Source organism: Hemiscyllium ocellatum, chromosome 22 (assembly GCF_020745735.1).
Source record: "Hemiscyllium ocellatum isolate sHemOce1 chromosome 22, sHemOce1.pat.X.cur, whole genome shotgun sequence".
NCBI lineage: Eukaryota > Metazoa > Chordata > Chondrichthyes > Orectolobiformes > Hemiscylliidae > Hemiscyllium > Hemiscyllium ocellatum.
Window position 1 is genome coordinate 18,888,697 of NC_083422.1, and position 19,699 is coordinate 18,908,395.

The 19,699-nt window shown below is 55.2% G+C and overlaps 1 protein-coding gene across 1 annotated transcript in view; it reads right to left on the reverse strand.

Annotated features, from left to right (window-relative positions):
- pde6c (phosphodiesterase 6C, cGMP-specific, cone, alpha prime) overlaps window positions 1-19,699 on the reverse strand; it is a 62,879-nt gene that overhangs the window by 34,296 nt on the left and 8,884 nt on the right. The window contains exons 4-8 of the mRNA XM_060841779.1: window positions 16,929-17,069; window positions 16,730-16,804; window positions 16,571-16,635; window positions 16,403-16,469; window positions 12,725-12,772 (exon numbers count right to left, since the gene is read on the reverse strand). Coding sequence (XP_060697762.1) covers window positions 12,725-12,772; window positions 16,403-16,469; window positions 16,571-16,635; window positions 16,730-16,804; window positions 16,929-17,069 — 396 coding nt within the window. The remainder of the gene's footprint in view (window positions 1-12,724; window positions 12,773-16,402; window positions 16,470-16,570; window positions 16,636-16,729; window positions 16,805-16,928; window positions 17,070-19,699) is intronic.

Consider the following 19,699-nt stretch of genomic DNA (forward strand, 5'->3'; position numbering starts at 1 on the left):
CCCCAAACCTGTCCAACATTGCCCCCCACCCCGACCTTGACCAACACTGTCCCCAACCCCATCCAGCACTGCCCCCCGTTCAACACTGCCCCCACCCCAAAACCCGTCCAACACTGCCCCCCGCCACAACCCCGTCCAACACCGCCCCCGGCCCCGCCCCCTGCCCACTACCCAGTCCAACTCCACCCCTTCTCCCCAACCCCATCCAACTCCGACCCCCACCTCAAACCTGTCAAACACCGCCCCCCGCCCCCCAACCCCGTCCACCACTGCCACCCGTACAACACCGCCCCCTCCCCAAATCTGTCCAATATTGCCCCCCGCCCCGACCTTGACCAACACTGTCCCCAACCCCGTCCAACACTGCCACCCATCCAAAACCGACCACACCCCAAACCTGTCCGACACTGCCCCCCGCCCCCCAAACCCCGTCCAACACCGCCCCTGACCCAACCTTGTTGAACACTGCCCCATGCCCCCCAACCCCATCTAACACTGTTCCCGCCCAAAACCCGTCCAACACCGCCCCCATCTCTGGGCAGCAGTGCCCCATGCCCCCCAACCCCTTCCAACCCCGCCCCCAACCCTGTCTAACACCGCCGCCCAAACCCGTCCCACATCGCCCCCAGCCCAAAACCCTGTCCAGCACTGCCCCCGTCCAATACCGGCCCCCGCCCCAAACCTGTCCAACACTGCCCCATCGCCCCCCAACCCCGTCCAACACCGCCCTCAACACCAACCCCGTCCAACACCATTCCCGCCCCCCAACCTCATCCAACATCGCCCCCACCCCCTGCCCCCCAACCCCGTTCAAAACCGCCCCCACCACCCAACCCCGTTCAGCACTGCCTCCTGTCCAACACTGCCCCCCCACCCCAACCCCGTCCAACACCACCCCCTGCCCCCAACCCCGTCCAACATCGCCCGCGCACTACAACCCCGTCCAACACTGCCCCTGCCCCCTGCCCCATCCAACACCGCCCCCCGCCCCAAACCTGTCCAACACCGCCCCCCAACCCCATCTAACACCGCCGCCCAAACCCGTCCCACATCGCCCTCTGCCCACAACACTGTTCAACACCGCCCCTGCCCCCTACCCCCTACCCAGTCCAACTCCGCCCCTTCCCCACAACCCCATCCAACACCGACCCCCGCCCCAACTCTGTCCAGCACTGCCCTCCGTCCAACACTGCCCCATTGCCCCCAACCCCATCCAACACCGCTCCCAACACCAACCCCGTCCAACACCACCCCCTGCTCCCTGATCCCCACCCCATCCAACACCACCCCCCCGCTCCCTGTCCCCCAGCCTGTCCAACAGTGCCCCCAGCCCCCTGCACCCAAACCCGTCCAACACCGCACCTATTCCCCCAACCCCGTCCAACAGCGCCACCCGGCCCCGCCCCCGACCCGCAATCCTGTCCAACAGCAACCCCAACACCCAACCCGTCCAACACCACCCCTGCCTCCTGCCCCCGAACCTATCCAACACCGTCCACTGCCCCCAACCACGTCCAACACCACCCCCGCCCCTTCCCCCAACTCCAACCAACACCGACTCCCGCCCCAAACCTGTCCAACACTGCCCCCATACCCCAACCCCGTCCAACACCACCCCGCCCCTTCCCCCCAACACCAACCAACACCGACCCCCTGCCCCCAACCCCGTCCAACAGCGCCACCCGGCCCCGCCCCAACACCCAACCCGACCAACACCGCCCCGCCCCCAGCCCCCGAACCCATCCAACACCGACCCCGCCCCAACCCTGTCCAACACCACTCCCCTGCCCCCCAACCCAGTCCAGCACTGCCCCCAGACCAACACTGCCACCACCCACCAACCCCATCCAACACCGCCCCCGACCCCAAACCCGTCCAACTCTGCCCCCCACCCCAACCCTGTCCTACACCGCTCCCAACACCAACCCCGTCCAACACCATTCCCGCCCCCAACCCCATCCAACACCGCCCCCAGCCCCCAATTCTGTCCAACACCGCCCCCACCCCCTGCCCCCAACCCTGTTCAAAACCACCCCGCCCCCAAACCCCATCCAACACTGCCCCCGCCCCAACCCCAACCAACAGAGCCCCCACCCCCTGCACCCAACCACGTCCAACACCGCCACCCCGCCCTCTACCCACAATCCCATCCAAAAGCCCCCCAACACCCAACACTGTCCAACAACGCCCACCGCCAACCAACCCCGTCCAACACCACCCCCGCCCCCTTCCCCCAACCCCATCCAACACCGACCCCCGCCTCAACCCCACCAACACCGCCCCAACCCCGTCCAACACCCCCCCTGCTCCCAACCCCGTCCAACGCCGCCTGCCGCCCTCCCAACCCCATCCAACACTGCCCCCGCCCCCTGTACCCAAACAAATCCAACACCGTCCCCTGCCCCCAACCCGTCCAACACCACCCCCGCCCCCTGGCCCTACCCAGTCCAACTCAACCCCTTCCCCCCAACCCCGTCCAACACTGCCTCCCGTCCAAAACTGACCCCTCCCCAAACCTGTCCGACACTGCCCCCCGCTCCCCGAACCCCGTCCAACACCGCCCCTGACCCAACCTTGTTGAACACTGCCCCATGCCCACCAACCCTGTCTAACACTGTCCCGGCCCAAAACCCGTCCAACACCGCCCCCAACTCCGGCTAACAGTGCCCCATGCCCCCCAACCCCTTCCAACACCGCCCCCAACCCTGTCCAACACTGACCCCCAACCCCGCCCAACACCGCCCCAAACCCCGTCTAACACCGCCACCCAAACCTGTCCCACATCGCCCCCTGCCCACAACACTGTTCAACACCGCCCCGCCCCCTAACCCCTACTCAGTCCAACTCTGCCCCTTCCCCACAACCCCATCCAACACCGACCCCCGCCCCAACCCTGTCCAACACCGCCCCCTGCCCCCAACTCTGTCCAACACTGCCTCCCATCCAACACCGCCCCCCGCCTCAACCCTATCCAACACCGCCCCTACCCCCCAACCCTGTCCAGCACTGCCCTCCGTCCAACACCGCCCCATCGCCCCCAACCCCATCCAACACCGCTCCCTGCCCCCCACCCCGTCCAACACCACCCCCCCCGCTCCCTGCCCCCAACCCCGTCCAACACCATTCCCGCCCCCCACCCCGTCCAACAGTGCTCCCCGCCCCCTACACCAAACCCCGTCCAACACCGCACCTATTCCCCCAACCCTGTCCATAACAGCCCCCCACCCCCCAACCACGTCCAACACCACCCCTGCCCCCATACCCTAACCCCGTCCAACACCGCCCCAGCCCCCAAACCCATCCAACACCGACCCCCGCCCCAACCCTGTCCAACACCGCCCCCGCCCCCAGCCCCCAAACCCATCCAACACTGACCCCTGCCCCAACCCTGTCCAACACCACCCCCGCCCCCAACCCCCAAACCCATCCAACACCGACCCCCGCCCCAACCCTGTCCAACACCACCCCCGCCCCAGGCCCCCAAACCCATCCAACACTGACCCCTGCCCCAACCCTGTCCAACACCACCCCCGCCCCCAACCCCCAAACCCATCCAACACCGACCCCCGCCCCCAACCCTGTCCAACACCAACCCCCTGCCCCTCCCCGTCCAACAGTGCCCCTGCCCCCTGCACCCAATCCCGTCCAACACCGCACGTCGCCTCCTGACTCAACACCGTCCAACACCGCCCCTGCCCCCTGCCCCCGAACCCATCCAACACCGCCCCCTGCCCCCAACACCACCCCACCCCCTTCCCCCCAACCTCATCCAACACCAACCCCGCACCAACCCTGTCCAATACCGCCCCAACTCCCCAAACTCAACCAATACCGCCCCCACACCCGGACCTCATCCAACACCGCTCCCAACCACCCTCCCCCGACCCCGTCCAACAATGCCCCCTGACCCCCCACTCCGTCCAACACTGTCCCCACTCCGCAAAACTTTCCAACACCTCCTCTGCCCCCCAATCCCATCCAACACGGCCCCCTCCCCCCAAGCCCGTCCAATACCGCCCCCACCCCCAAACCTCATCCAACACTGCCCTCACCCTGCAACCCCATCCAATTCCACCCCCGCGCCCCAACCCCGTCCAACACCACCACACCACCAACCGCCTCCAACACCGTCACCTACCCCCAACCCTGTCCAACACCGCGAACTGCCCCCAAACCCATCCAACACTGCCCCCATCCAACACCGCCCCCCGCCCAACCCAGTCCAACTCTGCCCCCCCCCCCAACCCTGTCCTACGCCGCTGCCCGCCCCCAACCCTGTCCAATACCGCACCCCGCCCCCAACCCCATCCAACACCTCCCCCCGGCCCCTGCTCCCAACCCCGTCCAACAGTGCCCCCCAACCCCATCTAACACTGCCCCCAAACCCGTCCCACATCGACCCTGCCCCCGACCCTGTTCAACACCGTCCCCGCTCCCTGCCCCCTACCCAGTCCAACTCCGCCCCTTCACCCAACCCCATCCAACACCGACCCCCGCCCCAACCCTGTCCAACACTGCCCCCCGCCCCCCAACCCCGTCCAGCCCTGCCCCGTCCAACACTGCCCCCGCCCTAAACCTGTCCAACACTGCCCCCCGCCCCAACCCTGTCTAACACCACCCCCAAACCCATCCCACACTGCCCCCTGCCCCAACCCTGTCCAACCCCCCCCTCCCCACAACCCCATCCAACACCGCCCCCCCCCAACCCCTTCCAACACTGACCCCCGCCCCGGCCCCCACCCCATCCAACACTGACCCCTGCCCCACCCCGCCCAACCACCACCCCCCCCCACCACCCCCCAACCCGTCCCACACCGCCCCCGCCCCAACCCTGTCCAACACCCCCCTCCCCCACCCCGTCCAATACAGCCCCCTGCCCCCCACACCCCAATCCCGTCCAACACCGCCCCCCCCCCAACACCGTCCAACACCGCCCCCCCCTGCCCCCCAACCCCTTCTAACTCTGCCCCAGCCCCAACCCCATCCAACACCTCCCCCAACTCCGTCCAACAGCACCCCCTGCCCCCGAACCCCGTCCATCACCGCCATCCAACCTCGTCCAACACTGACCCCCATCCCCGCCCAACACCGCACCCCCAACCTCGTCTAACACCGCCCCCCAAACCCGTCCCACTTCGCCCCCCGCCCCAACCCTGTTCAACACCCCCCCACCCAACCCCGTCCCTACCGCCTCCTGCCCGCAACCCCGTCCAACACTGCCCCCTGCCCCCAATCCCATCCAACACCTCCCCCTGCTCCCCACCCCGTCCAACACCGCCCCGCCCCCAAGCCCGTCCAACATTGCCGCCAACCTGCAAACCTTTCGAAAACCGTCCCGCCCCACCAATCCCATCCAACACTTGCCACACCCCCAACCGCCTCCATCACCACCCCCAACCCTGTCCAACACCGCGAACTGCCCCCAAACCCATCCAACACCGCCCCCTGACCCCCAACCCCATCCAACACCACGTCCTGCCCCCCCAACCCAGTCCAACTCTGCCCCCCGCCCCAACCCTGTCCTACGCCGCTGCCCGCCCCCAACCCTGTCCAATACCGCACCCCGCCCCCAACCCCATCCAACACCTCCCCCCGGCCCCTGCTCCCAACCCCGTCCAACAGTGCCCCCCAACCCCATCTAACACTGCCCCCAAACCCGTCCCACATCGACCCTGCCCCCGACCCTGTTCAACACCGTCCCCGCTCCCTGCCCCCTACCCAGTCCAACTCCGCCCCTTCACCCAACCCCATCCAACACCGACCCCCGCCCCAACCCTGTCCAACACTGCCCCCGCCCCCCAACCCCGTCCAGCCCTGCCCCGTCCAACACTGCCCCCGCCCTAAACCTGTCCAACACTGCCCCCCGCCCCAACCCTGTCTAACACCACCCCCAAACCCGTCCCACATCGCCCCCTGTCCACAACTCTGTTGAACACCCTCCCTCCCCACAACCCCATCCAACACAGCCCCTTCCCTCCAACCCCTTCCAACACTGCCCCTGAACCCCGTCCAACACCGCCATCCAACCTCGTCCAACACTGACCCCCAACCCCGCCCAACACCACTACCCCAACCCCATCTAACACCACCCCCCAACCCGTCCCACATCGCCCCCTGCCCCCAACCCTGTTCAACACCCCCCTCCCCCCCAACCCCGTCCAATACAGCCCCCTGTCCAAAACCGCCCCCGCCCCAAATCTGTCCAATACTGCCCCCCCACCCCCCAACCCCTTCCAACACCGCCCCCCACCCCAACCCTGTCAAGCACTGCCCCATGCCCCCCAACCCCTTCTAACTCTGCCCCAGCCCCAACCCCATCCAACACCTCCCCCAACTCCGTCCAACAGCACCCCCTGCCCCCGAACCCCGTCCATCACCGCCATCCAACCTCGTCCAACACTGACCCCCATCCCCGCCCAACACCGCACCCCCAACCTCGTCTAACACCGCCCCCCAAACCCGTCCCACTTCGCCCCCCGCCCCAACCCTGTTCAACACCCCCCCACCCAACCCCGTCCCTACCGCCTCCTGCCCGCAACCCCGTCCAACACTGCCCCCTGCCCCCAATCCCATCCAACACCTCCCCCTGCTCCCCACCCCGTCCAACACCGCCCCGCCCCCAAGCCCGTCCAACATTGCCGCCAACCTGCAAACCTTTCGAAAACCGTCCCGCCCCACCAATCCCATCCAACACTTGCCACACCCCCAACCGCCTCCATCACCACCCCCAATTCTGTCCAACACTGCCCCCACAACCCCATCCAACACCTCTACCCGCCCCCCAAACCCAACCAACACCGCCCCACGCCCCGCAACCCCGTCCAACACCACCACCCGCCCCCCAACACCATCCAACACCGCTCCCCCAACCCCCTCCAACACGACCCACTACCCAGTCCAACACCGCCCCCAACCCCATCCAAAACCGCCACCTTCCCCCAACCCCGTCCAACACGGCCCCCACAACCCCATCCAACACTGCCCCTTCTCCAACCCTGTCCACCACCGCCCCCCACCCACGACCCCGTCCAACAGTGCCCCCCGCCTCCTCACCCTGTCCAACACTGCCCCCACCCCGCAAATCTTTCCAACACTGCCCCCGTCCCCAATCCCGTCCAACACTGCCACCGTCTCCACAACACCGTCCGACACCCCCTCCGACCCCCAACTTCGTCAAACACCTCGCCCCGCCCCCACCCCATCCAAAACCACCCCCGCCCCCAACCCATCCAACACCGCCCCCTCTCCACCAAACCTGTCCAACACCGCCCCCAACCTTCAACCCCATCCAACACCATGCCCCGCCACCCAACCCTGTCCAACACTGTGCCCCGCCCCAAACCCATCCAACACCGCCTCCCGCCCCCAACCCTGTCCAACACCACCCCCTCACCTCCACCCCGTCCAACACTGCCCCCACCCCGCAAAGTTTTCCAACAGTGCCCCCAGCTCCCCTGATTCCTGTCCAACACCGCACCCCACCTCACAACCCCGTCCAACACCACCCCTTCCCCAACCCTGTCCAACACCACACCCCACCCCCGACCCCGTTCATCAGCGCTCCTGCCACCTCACCGAGTCCAACACCGCCCCCACACCTCAACCCCGTCCAGCACTGCCCCCGTCCAACACCGCCCCCTGCCCCAAACCTGTCCAACACTGCCCCCCTGCACCCCCAACCCCATCCAACACCGCCCCCCTGCCCCAGCCCTGTTGAACACTGCCCCACGCCCCCAACCACGTCTAACACTGCCTGCACCCAAACCCCATCCAACACCACCCCCCACTCTGTCCAACAGCCCTGCCCTCAACCCCTTCCAACACTGCCCCCGAACCCCGTCCAACACTGCCATCCAACCTCGTCCAACACTGACCCCCAACCCCGCCCAACACCGCCCCGCAACCCCATCCAACACTGCCCCCTGCCCCCAACCTCGTCAAACATCGTCACCTGTTCCGCAACCCGTACCACACTGCCCCCGCGGCTCAACCCGTCCAACACCACCCCGCCTCCAACACTGTCACCTCCCACCAACCCCGTCCAACACCGCCTCCTGACCCAACCTGTCCAACACCGCCCCCCGCCCCTGGCCCCAACCCAGTCCAACTCCGCCCCTTCCCCAACCCCGTCCAACACCGCCCCTCGCCCCAAACCTGCCCAACACTGCCTCCCGCCCAACCCCATCCAACACTGCCCCTTCCCCAACCCTGTCCAACACCGCCTCAGCCCCCAAACCTGTCCAACACTGCCTCCCATCCAAAACCGACCCCGCCTCAAACCTGTCCAGCACAGCCCACCGCCCCAAACCTGCCCAACACTGCCTCCCGCCCAACCCCGTCCAACACTGCCCCCCCCCCGACCCTGTCCAACACTGCCTCAGCCCCCAAACCTGCCCCACACTGCCTCCCGCCCAACCCCGTCCAACACTGCCCCCACCCCGACCCTGTCCAACACTGCCTCAGCCCCCAAACCCGTCCAACACTGCCTCCCGTCCAAAACCGACCACGCTTCAAACCTGTCCAACACCGCCCCTCCCCCAACCCTGTGCAACACGGCCCCCGCTCCCCCCACCCCATCCAACTCCGACCCCCGCCCCAACCCTGTCCAACACTGCCCAACCCCATCCAACACCCCCCCCCCCCCCCACCCGTCCAACACCGCACCCTGCCCCCAACCCCGTCCAACACTGACCCCCAACCCTGTCCAACACCGCCCCCGAACCCAGTCCAACACCACCATCCAACCCCGTCCAACACTGACCCCCAACCCCGTCCAACGCCGCCCCCAAACCCGCCCCACATCGCCCCCTGCCCCCAACCCCGTCCAACACCGCCCTCCAACCCCATCCAACTCTGCCCCCTACCCCCCCCAACACCGCCCCCCAAACCCGTCCCACATCGCCCCCTGCCCACAACCCTATCCAACACCACCCCCTGCCCCAACCCCGTCCAACACGGCCCCCCCCCCCAACCCCATCCAACACCTCCCCCTGCCCCCAATCCCGTCCAACACTTTCCCCTGCCCCCAATCCCGTCCAACACCGCCCCCCCCCCCAACCCCGTCCAACACCGCCCCCACCCTGCAAACCTTTCGAAAGCCACCCCCGCACCACCAATCCCATCCAACACTGCCCCCACCCCAACCTCCTCAAACACTGCCCACACCCCGCAAACCTTTCCAACACTGCCCCCACCCCCAACTCCGTCCAACACCTCCCCCGCCCCCACAACCCCGTCCAACACCTCCTCCGCCCCCAACCCTGTCCAACACCACCCCCCACCCCCCAACACCGTCCAACACCGCACCCCAACCCTGTCCAACACGGCCCCCACCCCGCAAACTTTACCAACACTGCCCCGCCCCAACCCATCCAACACTGCACCCCACCCCAACCCCATCCAACACGCCCCCGCCACCACACCCCGTCCAACACTACCCCCCTGCCCCACAATCCCGTCCAACACCCCCCCTTCCCCAACCTCGTCCAACACCGCCCCTTCCCCGACCTCGTCCATCAGCGCCCCCGCCACCTCACCCAGTCCAATACTGCCCCCACCCCGCAAAGCGTTCCAACACCGCCCCGCCCCCAATACCGTCCAACACCGCCCCCATCCCAACCCCGTCCAACACTGCCCCCTGCCCCCCAACCCTGTCCAACACCGCCCCTGCCCCAACTCTGTCCAATACCGCCCTCCGACCCCCAACCCCATCCAACACCGTCCCTTGCCCACAACCCGCCCAACACCACCCCCACCCCCCCAACACCATCCAACACTGCCCCTCAGCCCCATCCAACACCACCCCTACCCCGTCCAACACCCCTCCAATCTCGTCCAAAACTGCCATCTTCCCCAACCCTGTCCAACACGTCCCCCACCCTCAACCCCGTCCAACACCGCCACCTCCCCCAACCCCATCCAACCCCACCCCAACCCCATCCAACACCGCCCCCCCACCCCAACCCCGTCCAACACCGCCACCACCCACTAACCCCATCTAACACCGCCCCCCCAACCCCAACCTCGTCCAACACCGCCACCACCCACCAACCCCATCCAACACCGGCCCCTGTCCCCAACCCCATCCAACAACCACCCCCAAGCCCGTCCAACACCACACCCTCCCCAACCGCGTCCAACACCGCCCCCGCCCCAACTCTGTCCAACACCGCCCTCCAACCCCCAACCCCGTCCAACACCCTCCCTTGCCCACAACCTGTCCAACACCACTCCCCACCCCCCCAACCCCGTCCAACACCACCCCCGCCCCCAACACCATCCAACGCCGCCCCTCAACCCTGTCCAACACTACCCCTACCCCGTCCAACACCGCCCCCAATCCCGTCCAAAACTGCCATCTCCCCCCAACCCTGTCCAACACTGTCCCCCACCCCCAACCCCGTCCAACACCGCCACCTCCCCCAACCCCGTCCAACACCGCCCCTGCCCCCAACCCCATCCAACCCCGCCCCCAACCCCATCCAACACCGCCCCCTGCCCCCAACCCCGTCCAGCACCGCCCCCCCGTCCCAACCCCGTCCAACACCGCCACCACCCACCAACCCCATCCAACACCGCCTGCTGCCCCCAACACCATCCAACACCGCCCCCCAAACCCATCCAACACCACCCATTGCCCCCCAACCTGGTCCAACATAGTCCCCCGCCCCAACACCATCCAACATTGCCCCCTGCCCCCCAACCCCATCTAACCCTGCCCCCTGGCCCAACCCCGTCTAACACTGCCCCCCGCCCTAACCCCATCCAACACCACCCCCTGGCCACCAACCCCATCCAACACTGCCCCCTTCCACAACCCTGTCCAAAACCGCCCCTTGCCCCGCAACCCCGTCCAACACCGCCCCGCCCCAACCCCGTCCAACACCGACCCCGCCCCACAACCCCGTCCAACACCACCCCCTGCCCCCCAACCATTCACCCCCCTACCATACAACCCCGTCCAACACTGCCCTCCCATTCACGCCCACCCCATAACCCCGTCCAACACTGCCCCCACAATTCATCCCCACCCCATAACCCCGTCCACCACTGCCCCCATTCACCCGCAGCCCCCAACCACATCCAACACTGCCTGTACCACTCATCCTCCCACTCCACCCCCAACCTTGTCCAACACCACCCCCCCGCCCATGCCCCCAACCACCCCCCCCAACACTGTCCAACACTGTCCCCCAGCTCCCATGTGGGAAGGCATATTTAGAATTTCTACTCAAAATGGGACTGCTTAATTTTGTACTTATTTATCTGTATCTATGTTATCCATTACTTTCACCATTTTGAAGACTTATGCTATCTTTACAGTCATTGTCCTTCTTTCTACAATTAAATAAATTCTGAGCCTGCACAGAGTTTGATCTGTGTGTAATGTATTAAAGGAATTTGCAGATGACACCAAAATTGGAGGTGTAGTGGACAGCGAAGGGGGTTACCTCCTATCTATCGGAAAGATGTTGTGAAACTTGAAAGGGTTCAGAAAAGATTTACAAAGATGTTGCTAGGGTTGGAGGATTTGAGCTACAGGGTGAGGCTGAACAGGCTGGGGCTGTTTTCCCTGGAAGGTGACGTTATAGAAGTTTACAAAATTATGAGGGGCATGGATAGGGTAAATAGGCAATGTCTTTTCCCTGGGGTTGCAAAGTCCATAACTAGAGGGAAAAGGTTTAGGGTGAGAGGGGAAAGATATAAAAGAGACCGACGGGGCAACTTTTTCGCACAGAGAGTGGTATGTGTATGGAATGAGCTGCCAAAGGAAGTGGTGGAGGCTGGTACAATTGCAACATTTAAGAGGCATTTGGATGGGTATATGAATAGGGAGGGTTTGGAGGGATATGGACAGGGTGCTGGCAGGTGGGACTAGACTGAGTTGGGATATCTGGTTGGTGTGGACGTGTTGGACCGAAGGGTATTTTCCATGCTGTACATCTCTATGCTGTATGACTTTATAAATGGTATTTGAATGTTCTGTGCTTTCCTGCTAAGAGCCTGAAACAAGGCTTTGAGCTGAAAGCAAATTAGTATCAACCTTTCAATGGAAGAATGCAAATTTTGAGTTGAAACCAAGCATTCACCTATTTGTTGTGACAACTGTAAACTATTTCTGTGGGCTTGGTTCAAAGATTATGGGTTGAAGCTCCACTTCCAGAGTTGAACATGTAGTCTAAATTAGCATACCAATAATGAATTACTACACTGTCAAAGTGCCATCCTTCTGTGAGGATGGTTTAAAAACAGGTCCGCCTGGTGGTTAGGGTAAACCTGAAATATTCCAAGGCATTATCAATTCAACAGCAGAGAACTGTCCCACTGTACTGGCTGATACACCTATTTCAACCCACATCAGAACATTATACCTCAAACATCACCTCCTTATCTTCTTACAAATACTTATTGATCGCTTGTGTGTTTCCCAAGATTAAATGTTTTAAATAACAAACTGAGCGTGAATTGTACTTTTTCTCTCTGGGATTAGTCTGTCCTAATAGCTATTTTCAGCTAATAGCTATTTGCCTGAGCATACATAACTTCCATTATACCTCAAAGTAATTCACTGTATGTGGAACACTTGGACCCATTACTTTGAGACAAACAAGATCTTATCAATGGAATTTTTAAAAATTATTTAATTTATTTTCTTTAAACAAACTGACATTGACTTTAATGACATCTGTGTAAATACACAGAACAAATATATTCCTACACTTACTTGAAAAGTGAAGAATTCATCAGCTGGTGCATTCATCATATTACAGATCTGTCAAAGTTCAGATTAATGAGAATTAAACAATGGCTCATATGATGCTGAGTAAAAAATAACAGGCATTTTTGTTGCAAGGTTAATATCTTAAAGTAATATTTTCTAAAAGTACAATCATTTTGATAAACTTAACAATCTTTTTTCTGAATCTGTGCGAAAAATATAATTGTATCATAGAGCAGGGAAATGATGACAACCCTTCCCTCCTGTCCCCAAACCAAAAAGGAGACGGGGTAAGTCAGGAGATGAAGGGCTGATTGGTCTGATTCACTTGCTAGTAAGTGATTATTCATTAACACAGGACAAAATTAATTCATGCTTTTCCATGCTTGTCTGTCAATTCATGTTTCTAAAAAGGTAAGGCATGCTGACCAAATATATAAAGTTAACTGAAGAAATAACACAGGATAAAGGAAGCACAGTAAAGTGTTTCATTTGGAATTTGACCAAGGAATCGCGAGTTACCAACTAAGAGACTGAGAACAGACTGAATTCATCCAGCAGTAGCTACATGGCTAAAGAAAGCATTGATGGCATTGATGAAAAGTAAACAAAGGTGTCATATAAAAGTGTTTTTAGATAGTAAATATGTCGGGAGTGTTATACTGTGGTATACTCAGTATAGCTCTGAGCAGAAATTGAATGAAAACCCTGTCGATCAAAAGAGCACAACCTACAGCATCCATTTATAACTTTTGTTCTGCAGCAGTTGTACCTAGGTGGTCTTTGAGAGATACTGGAACTATAGGCACTGATAATTTGGAGATGCTGGTATTGGACTGGGTGTACAAAGTTAAAAATCACTCAACACCAGGTTATATTCCAACAGGTTTAATTGGAAGGACTAGTTTTCAGAGCGCTGTTCCTTCATCAGGTGGTTGTGGAGTACACAATTATAAGACACAGAATTTGTAGCAAAAGATTATTGTGTGATATAACTGAAATTATACATTGAAAAATACCTTTATTTGTTAAGTCTCTCATCTGTTAGAATGACCATGTTAGTTTCACTTCTTTCACTTGGTGATTTACAAATCTTTGTTCTCAGTCTCTTAGGCACTGAGCCCATATACGTGTGCAGACCACCTCGGGTCAATGCTTTTGCTACTGTTGCAGCCTTTAGAGAAAAAAAGTTTACATCAGCCTGAGCTGTTTTCAGTTCAAATAATGGCTCGAAAGAAAATCTCCTCACTCACTGCAATCTACATGGTCCCTCCTTTATACTTTTAATCTTCATTGGAGGAAATAAAGTGGACTTTTTTTTCCAGTTGATGTAAGTAGGTTTACAAACAACAAATGTTCATGTAACCATATTCTTACCAATGGAAAAGATAACGCACAGAGGATTTGTCGAATATTTTTACATTTGTTGAATATTTTTACATTTGATTGTGGTGCTATCCAATCACTACTCATACTAACTACATTCAAACTGAATAGCCAATCTTTGTTTTAAAATCAAAGGACCGCTGTTTTATGGGCAATGCTATATGGATAGTTGTTTCTGTGATAAGGTGATACATTGTAAACCCAGGGTCCTCTGCCTTAAAGTGGTGCATGGGGATTTATTCTGGAATTACCCAGAAGTTAGAAACTCATTCTCAGCCGCGCAATCACAATGTGAATATTTCCCCACACAGAAATAAGGAAAAATTTCCTGAAATCTTGCAGCTAGCAAGGGGAAGTCAGAAACCAGATCAAAGGAAATAATTCAGCTCAAAAAAACAATCAGAGAATAAATGGAAGAAAATACTCAAATATCTTACAAAGAAAATAATACAAATTGCAAACAGATGTTTGCCACATGTTTGATGACACCGGAAATAGAATCTATTCACAATGAACTTCCCAATTCTTTTGAGACTGGCCAAAGTGGATTTTAGTTTAACTTTGAGTAGCTGTTGAGATTTGGAAGCTGCAATACATTTCTTTCCTGTTACAGCAAAATCCTTGAGCTCTCTCTCTCTCTGTCCCTCAGAGTTTCCGCTTGATGTTCTTCTAGACTGAAGAATTATATATGAGAAAACCTATTTACTGAGTTTGCCTTTGCCAAGGATGTATTTATAGGATGCTTCTATATTGGAACAGTCACAGTTTTGTCGTTAAATAGTCTATTGTTCTGTCAAATTTTCCAATTGAGTTAAGTTATTCCAATTCTTCTTTATTTTGTTGTATTTTAACTATAGTGTATGAATAAAGTGTGTTTTGCTTCAAGCCTCGAATTACATCTGGAATGCAACGCTAACATTTACCCTTCAAATAATAAAACGTTAGGTTTGAGGCTATCTCATTGATATGTTTTGAGAGGGTTTGGTGTGCTCCATAATAACACCCTTCCACACTGCAAGGCTCTATGATTCAAGCCAGGAAGGAGCATGTTGTCAAGAGAAGGATGTTGGAAGTTTTGAAAGGTGAAAAAGAGTAACACTAGAAGACAGAAGGAATGAGAGAGAGGAAGGAATTTGTGGTACCAAAAACACAACTGATAGCAATTAAGAGAGAGGCAGACAGAGAGAACAATTAGCACAACTGCGAGAATGGACCAATGATTTGGGTGACCACCAGGGAAGGAGTTTAAGGATTTGAGCAGAGCAAGTATGACCACTGAGTCAGGGGAGACTGGCCCACCCTTGTGTAGAACACTGGAGGTAAAGGAGGGGGGAGATTGAAGATAGCCAAGATACGTGAATAGTATTGGAATGATGGGTCAGGAAGGAGCTTGGACGGTGCAGCATTTAGGGAGGGGGCAGCACAGAGAAAGCCCATTTTAAATCAACACAGGAGGCTGGAACTGCAAGGAGCTCCAAAAGGAAAATGGGTCAAATTTACAACAGCAGTATGCCAAGCCAAGGGAAGAGAGGATGGACAGGTTGATGAAGGAAGAGTCTACATCATAGAAAAAAAAGCCAGAATGTTGGCTTTGGATGGTGCCTTCCACAGTATAAATTAATATGAGTGGGCTGAAAAAATTTGTCAAGATTAGAGTGGTGCTGGAAAAGCACAGCAGGTCAGGCAGAATCCGAGGAGCAGGAAAATCGACGTTTCGGGCAAACACCCTTCATCAGGAAGTCCTCCTGATGAAGGGCTTTTGCCTGAAACATCGATTTTCCTGCTCCTTGGATGTTGCCTGACCTGCTGTGCTTTTCCAGCACCACTCTAATCTAGACTCTAATCTCTAGCATCTGCAGTACCCACTTCTGCTCTGAGTCCAACATGGTAAAACAGAATGTTTCCTGTGAGTGAACTGTTTCCCTACTGTAGGGATTCTAAGAAGTCAATTTATTTCTTTATTTGGTATGCTAATTATGAAATATTAATTAATGCATATGATTCTGGTTGTAAAATAGACTAAAATTTAAAGCACTGTTAAGCAGCCACAATGATATGTCATTGCTATTTTAATGCGACCATTATATGAACATTTTGCTGTCTTGCAGTTTTTGGATGATACTACAATGGTAAATGTTCTCTTTACAGAGTAATACAAGCCACTGCTACACAATGAGCTGAATATTGATCGTGAATGCCAATGGCTGCTGTCGTGAACATTAACCCATGGAGTGATGGTAGAAAAGGAAAGTAAACAATACCAACAAAGTGAATCATTGTTGTTAAAAATTAACTTACAAAGCCATTTTCAGCAACATAGGTTGGCAGCCCACTCACAAGGGACCAATGATCTGCAGGAGGTGACCTACAAGTACAAAATGAATTAAAATGATGATTTCTTGGTATGATTTTGTCCTACCTATTAAAATAAGCTTTACTGTTTTGCAAAATCCTGGTTGTACTTACGGGATGACTTTGATTTCCTCTTTCCCCACCAACAAGTAATCAATGATCTTATAAAAGTGGATTTCCTACATGGTTTGAGAGAGAGTTGTTTGTTAGTGGTACATTAACACATGACGTGTTTTGGGGAGTGAACATGAACTGGTGTGTGTATAAACTTACTCTGCCGTCTGGGGTCTTCGGGCCTTTGTAAGGAGGGACCTCACCCATCTTGATTGGCCATTCGTCAAAGAACTCCTAGGATTGCATTTCATAGGATCGTATTTGTTTCGTTAAACAATATGTTTTCATCCATTTAATTGTGGCTGACATTTTCAAATAATAAACTAGAAGTGAAAAGATGCATCATTGTAACGGTTACCTTTCGCTTAGTCATGTCCAGAAGAGCAACTGAGTATCTTTCAACATTTAAATAAACTCGAACTGTGTATAGAGCTTTGTGAAATTGACGTTCAATGTCTGTAAGTTCTTCAAATACCTTGTTGGCCGACCACAGCAGGATCTGTTGATGGGATACAAACAGATATTTACAGGACCGTGGGTACAAGGTATTTTTGTCATTCCAAATCTGACAATTACATCTTTCGTTTCTTTATGCTTTCATAGGATATGGGCAAAGCCAGCATTTGTTGCTCGTCCGCATTTACCTTTGAGAAGGTGTTAGTGAGTCACTCTATTGAATCACTACAGTCCATGTGATGTTTGTACAACCAATGTGCTCTTAGGAAGCGCTCACACGGTGACTATTGATTAAGGTCTTAGAAGTGTTACAGTGGCACAGACAAGCCTTTTTAGTGAGGACTTTGAGCTTGCCTGTTCAGTGTAAAGCATACTTTAATGGATACTGGGGAAGCAAGAACAGGAACAGGAGTGTTCCTGTACACAGGAATAGGAGTGAACTTGTGCTCTGCCATTCCATTAGGTGATAACTGATTTGCATCTCATTTCCATTTTTCTGCCGTTAATCCATATACTCTGAGAATCTTACCCCACAAAAGATTACGATCTCAGTCATGTCCTTTTCAACTGGTCCAATTAGAATAAGCTTATCACCTATTGAAAGGTGATGATGCTAGTCTCATTGCTATGCTCTCTTTGATATATAATATTTTGCAATGTCTTTCCATCTCAGGTACCTGCTTTGTCAGCTTTTGGATCATTTATAGGTTAGGGATTGGAGGTATCTAACTGGATGAGCCCAGAAGAGCAACTCATTCACTTGGAATATTTCTCCATCTCTGGGTATAGCCTGTTCACATTCATAGGATTCAAAAATTTAATACTCCACAATACTTGTTTATTGTGGAGCATCCTGTATTCTGTCATGTCTGCATCTCTATCACAATGAATGAGCTAGCCATTGGGGTATGGTGTAGGATGCAATTACCACCGTATTATGATTTTGCATGCAGGAAAAGACATCTTGAATCCATTTAGTGGAAGACACAAGGAGAATCCATGCTAGTTGTCAATTCATAGGGCTAGCTGGATGCTGCATTGGATAACAACTTTAGCCTGAACAGTCCTTTGGGATTATCTTGAGAAACTGCAGGGAACCTGGGCTTTCTTTTCTTCATTCACTGATAAAACCCTAACATGGTTATGTTTATAGTGTGCAATTACGAATGGTTTATGATTAGGAGAAACTGAGGACTGCAGATGCTGGAGATCAGAGTCGAAAACTGCAGCGCTGGAAAAGCACAGCAGAATCAATGTTTCAGGCATAAGCCCTTCATCAGGAAACATCGATTCTCCTGGTCCTCGGATGCAGCCTGACCTGCTGTGCTTTTCCAGTGCCACATATTTTGAGCCGGTTTATGAGTGACTCCAACCCAAATGAAATTCCTGCACCAACTGAGGTTCCCATGAAGGGCCGACCTTCTCAACCTTGCCCCCTTACCTAAGGCATTGGTGACCCTCAGGTTAAACCACCATCAGTCATCTCTCTGATGAGAAAGCAACCCTATGGTCCTGTAGGACCACAGCGAACCTATCTTATCTTTATAAGCTTTGTGTGTAAATAGTTTTCCTTTGTAACTCAGATTCACACATTCAAGAACAGAACTCCTTTCAGGCTAGGTAAAGATCTCAAATGATTTGAATTACTGGCAGAAAAGCAGAGTGTTGTGTAGAGGAAGGGATTCATTCAATACTTACATCTCAATGAATATCCTTGGGTGGATCAACTTCATGATGAACATATAGGAACAGGTATAGGCCATTCAGCCTAGCTAGCCTGCAGTGCCATTTAATATGATCATGGCTGATCAAACACACCCTGTGTGCCATTGGTGGTCAGAAACCAATCAACCTTCACTTTAAACATACTCAAAGACTAAATCCTATGGAATACACAATTCCAAAGATTCACCACCCTTGAAGTAACAGTTAAATCTCCTCAACTTGGTCCAAAGTGGGATCCACCACTTATTTTTAAATTATGTCCCCTAATGTGGAATCAAGGGTTATGGAGATAAGGCAGGAAGAGGATACTAATTAGGAATGATCAGCCATGATCATATTGAATGGTGGTGCAGGCTCAAAGGGCTGAATGGCCTACTCCTGCATCTATTGTCTATTGTCTATTGTAGTCTCCCCAACCAGGGAAAACAGTTTACATGAGATCACTCTAGGGAATACAGGCCCTGTCAGTCCACGACTCTTCATCAAGCAGTCTCACCATCCCAAGAACAAGTCTGGTGAAGCTTCTTTGTACTTCCTCAGTTAAGGGGGCCACAGCTGCACCCAGTACTCCAAGTGCAGTCTAACCAAACTTTCATACAAATGAAGGAAGATTTCATGATTCATGTATTTGGTTCAATCTTGCTCATCCGGACCCCAAGAAATAAAGGATTTGGGGTCTTTTTCTAGAGGGGTCACCAGCAGTGCCTTTAAGGAGCATAAGTTTGACTACTCATCACTTGGAACAAATGGACAACAAGGTGACTTAACAAAGAAACTGATCATACTTGACAATATGTTTCATGATTTTATACAGGTCTCATACTGCAAGTTAGATAATGAACTTTCATGCGATTCTTGAGTAATATAATTGGAAAATGGTTGATAGCTGAGGATGATTAAAGTGTTCTAGCTATCAACAAAAGAGTGATGTTTCAAGTGTTACAGCTG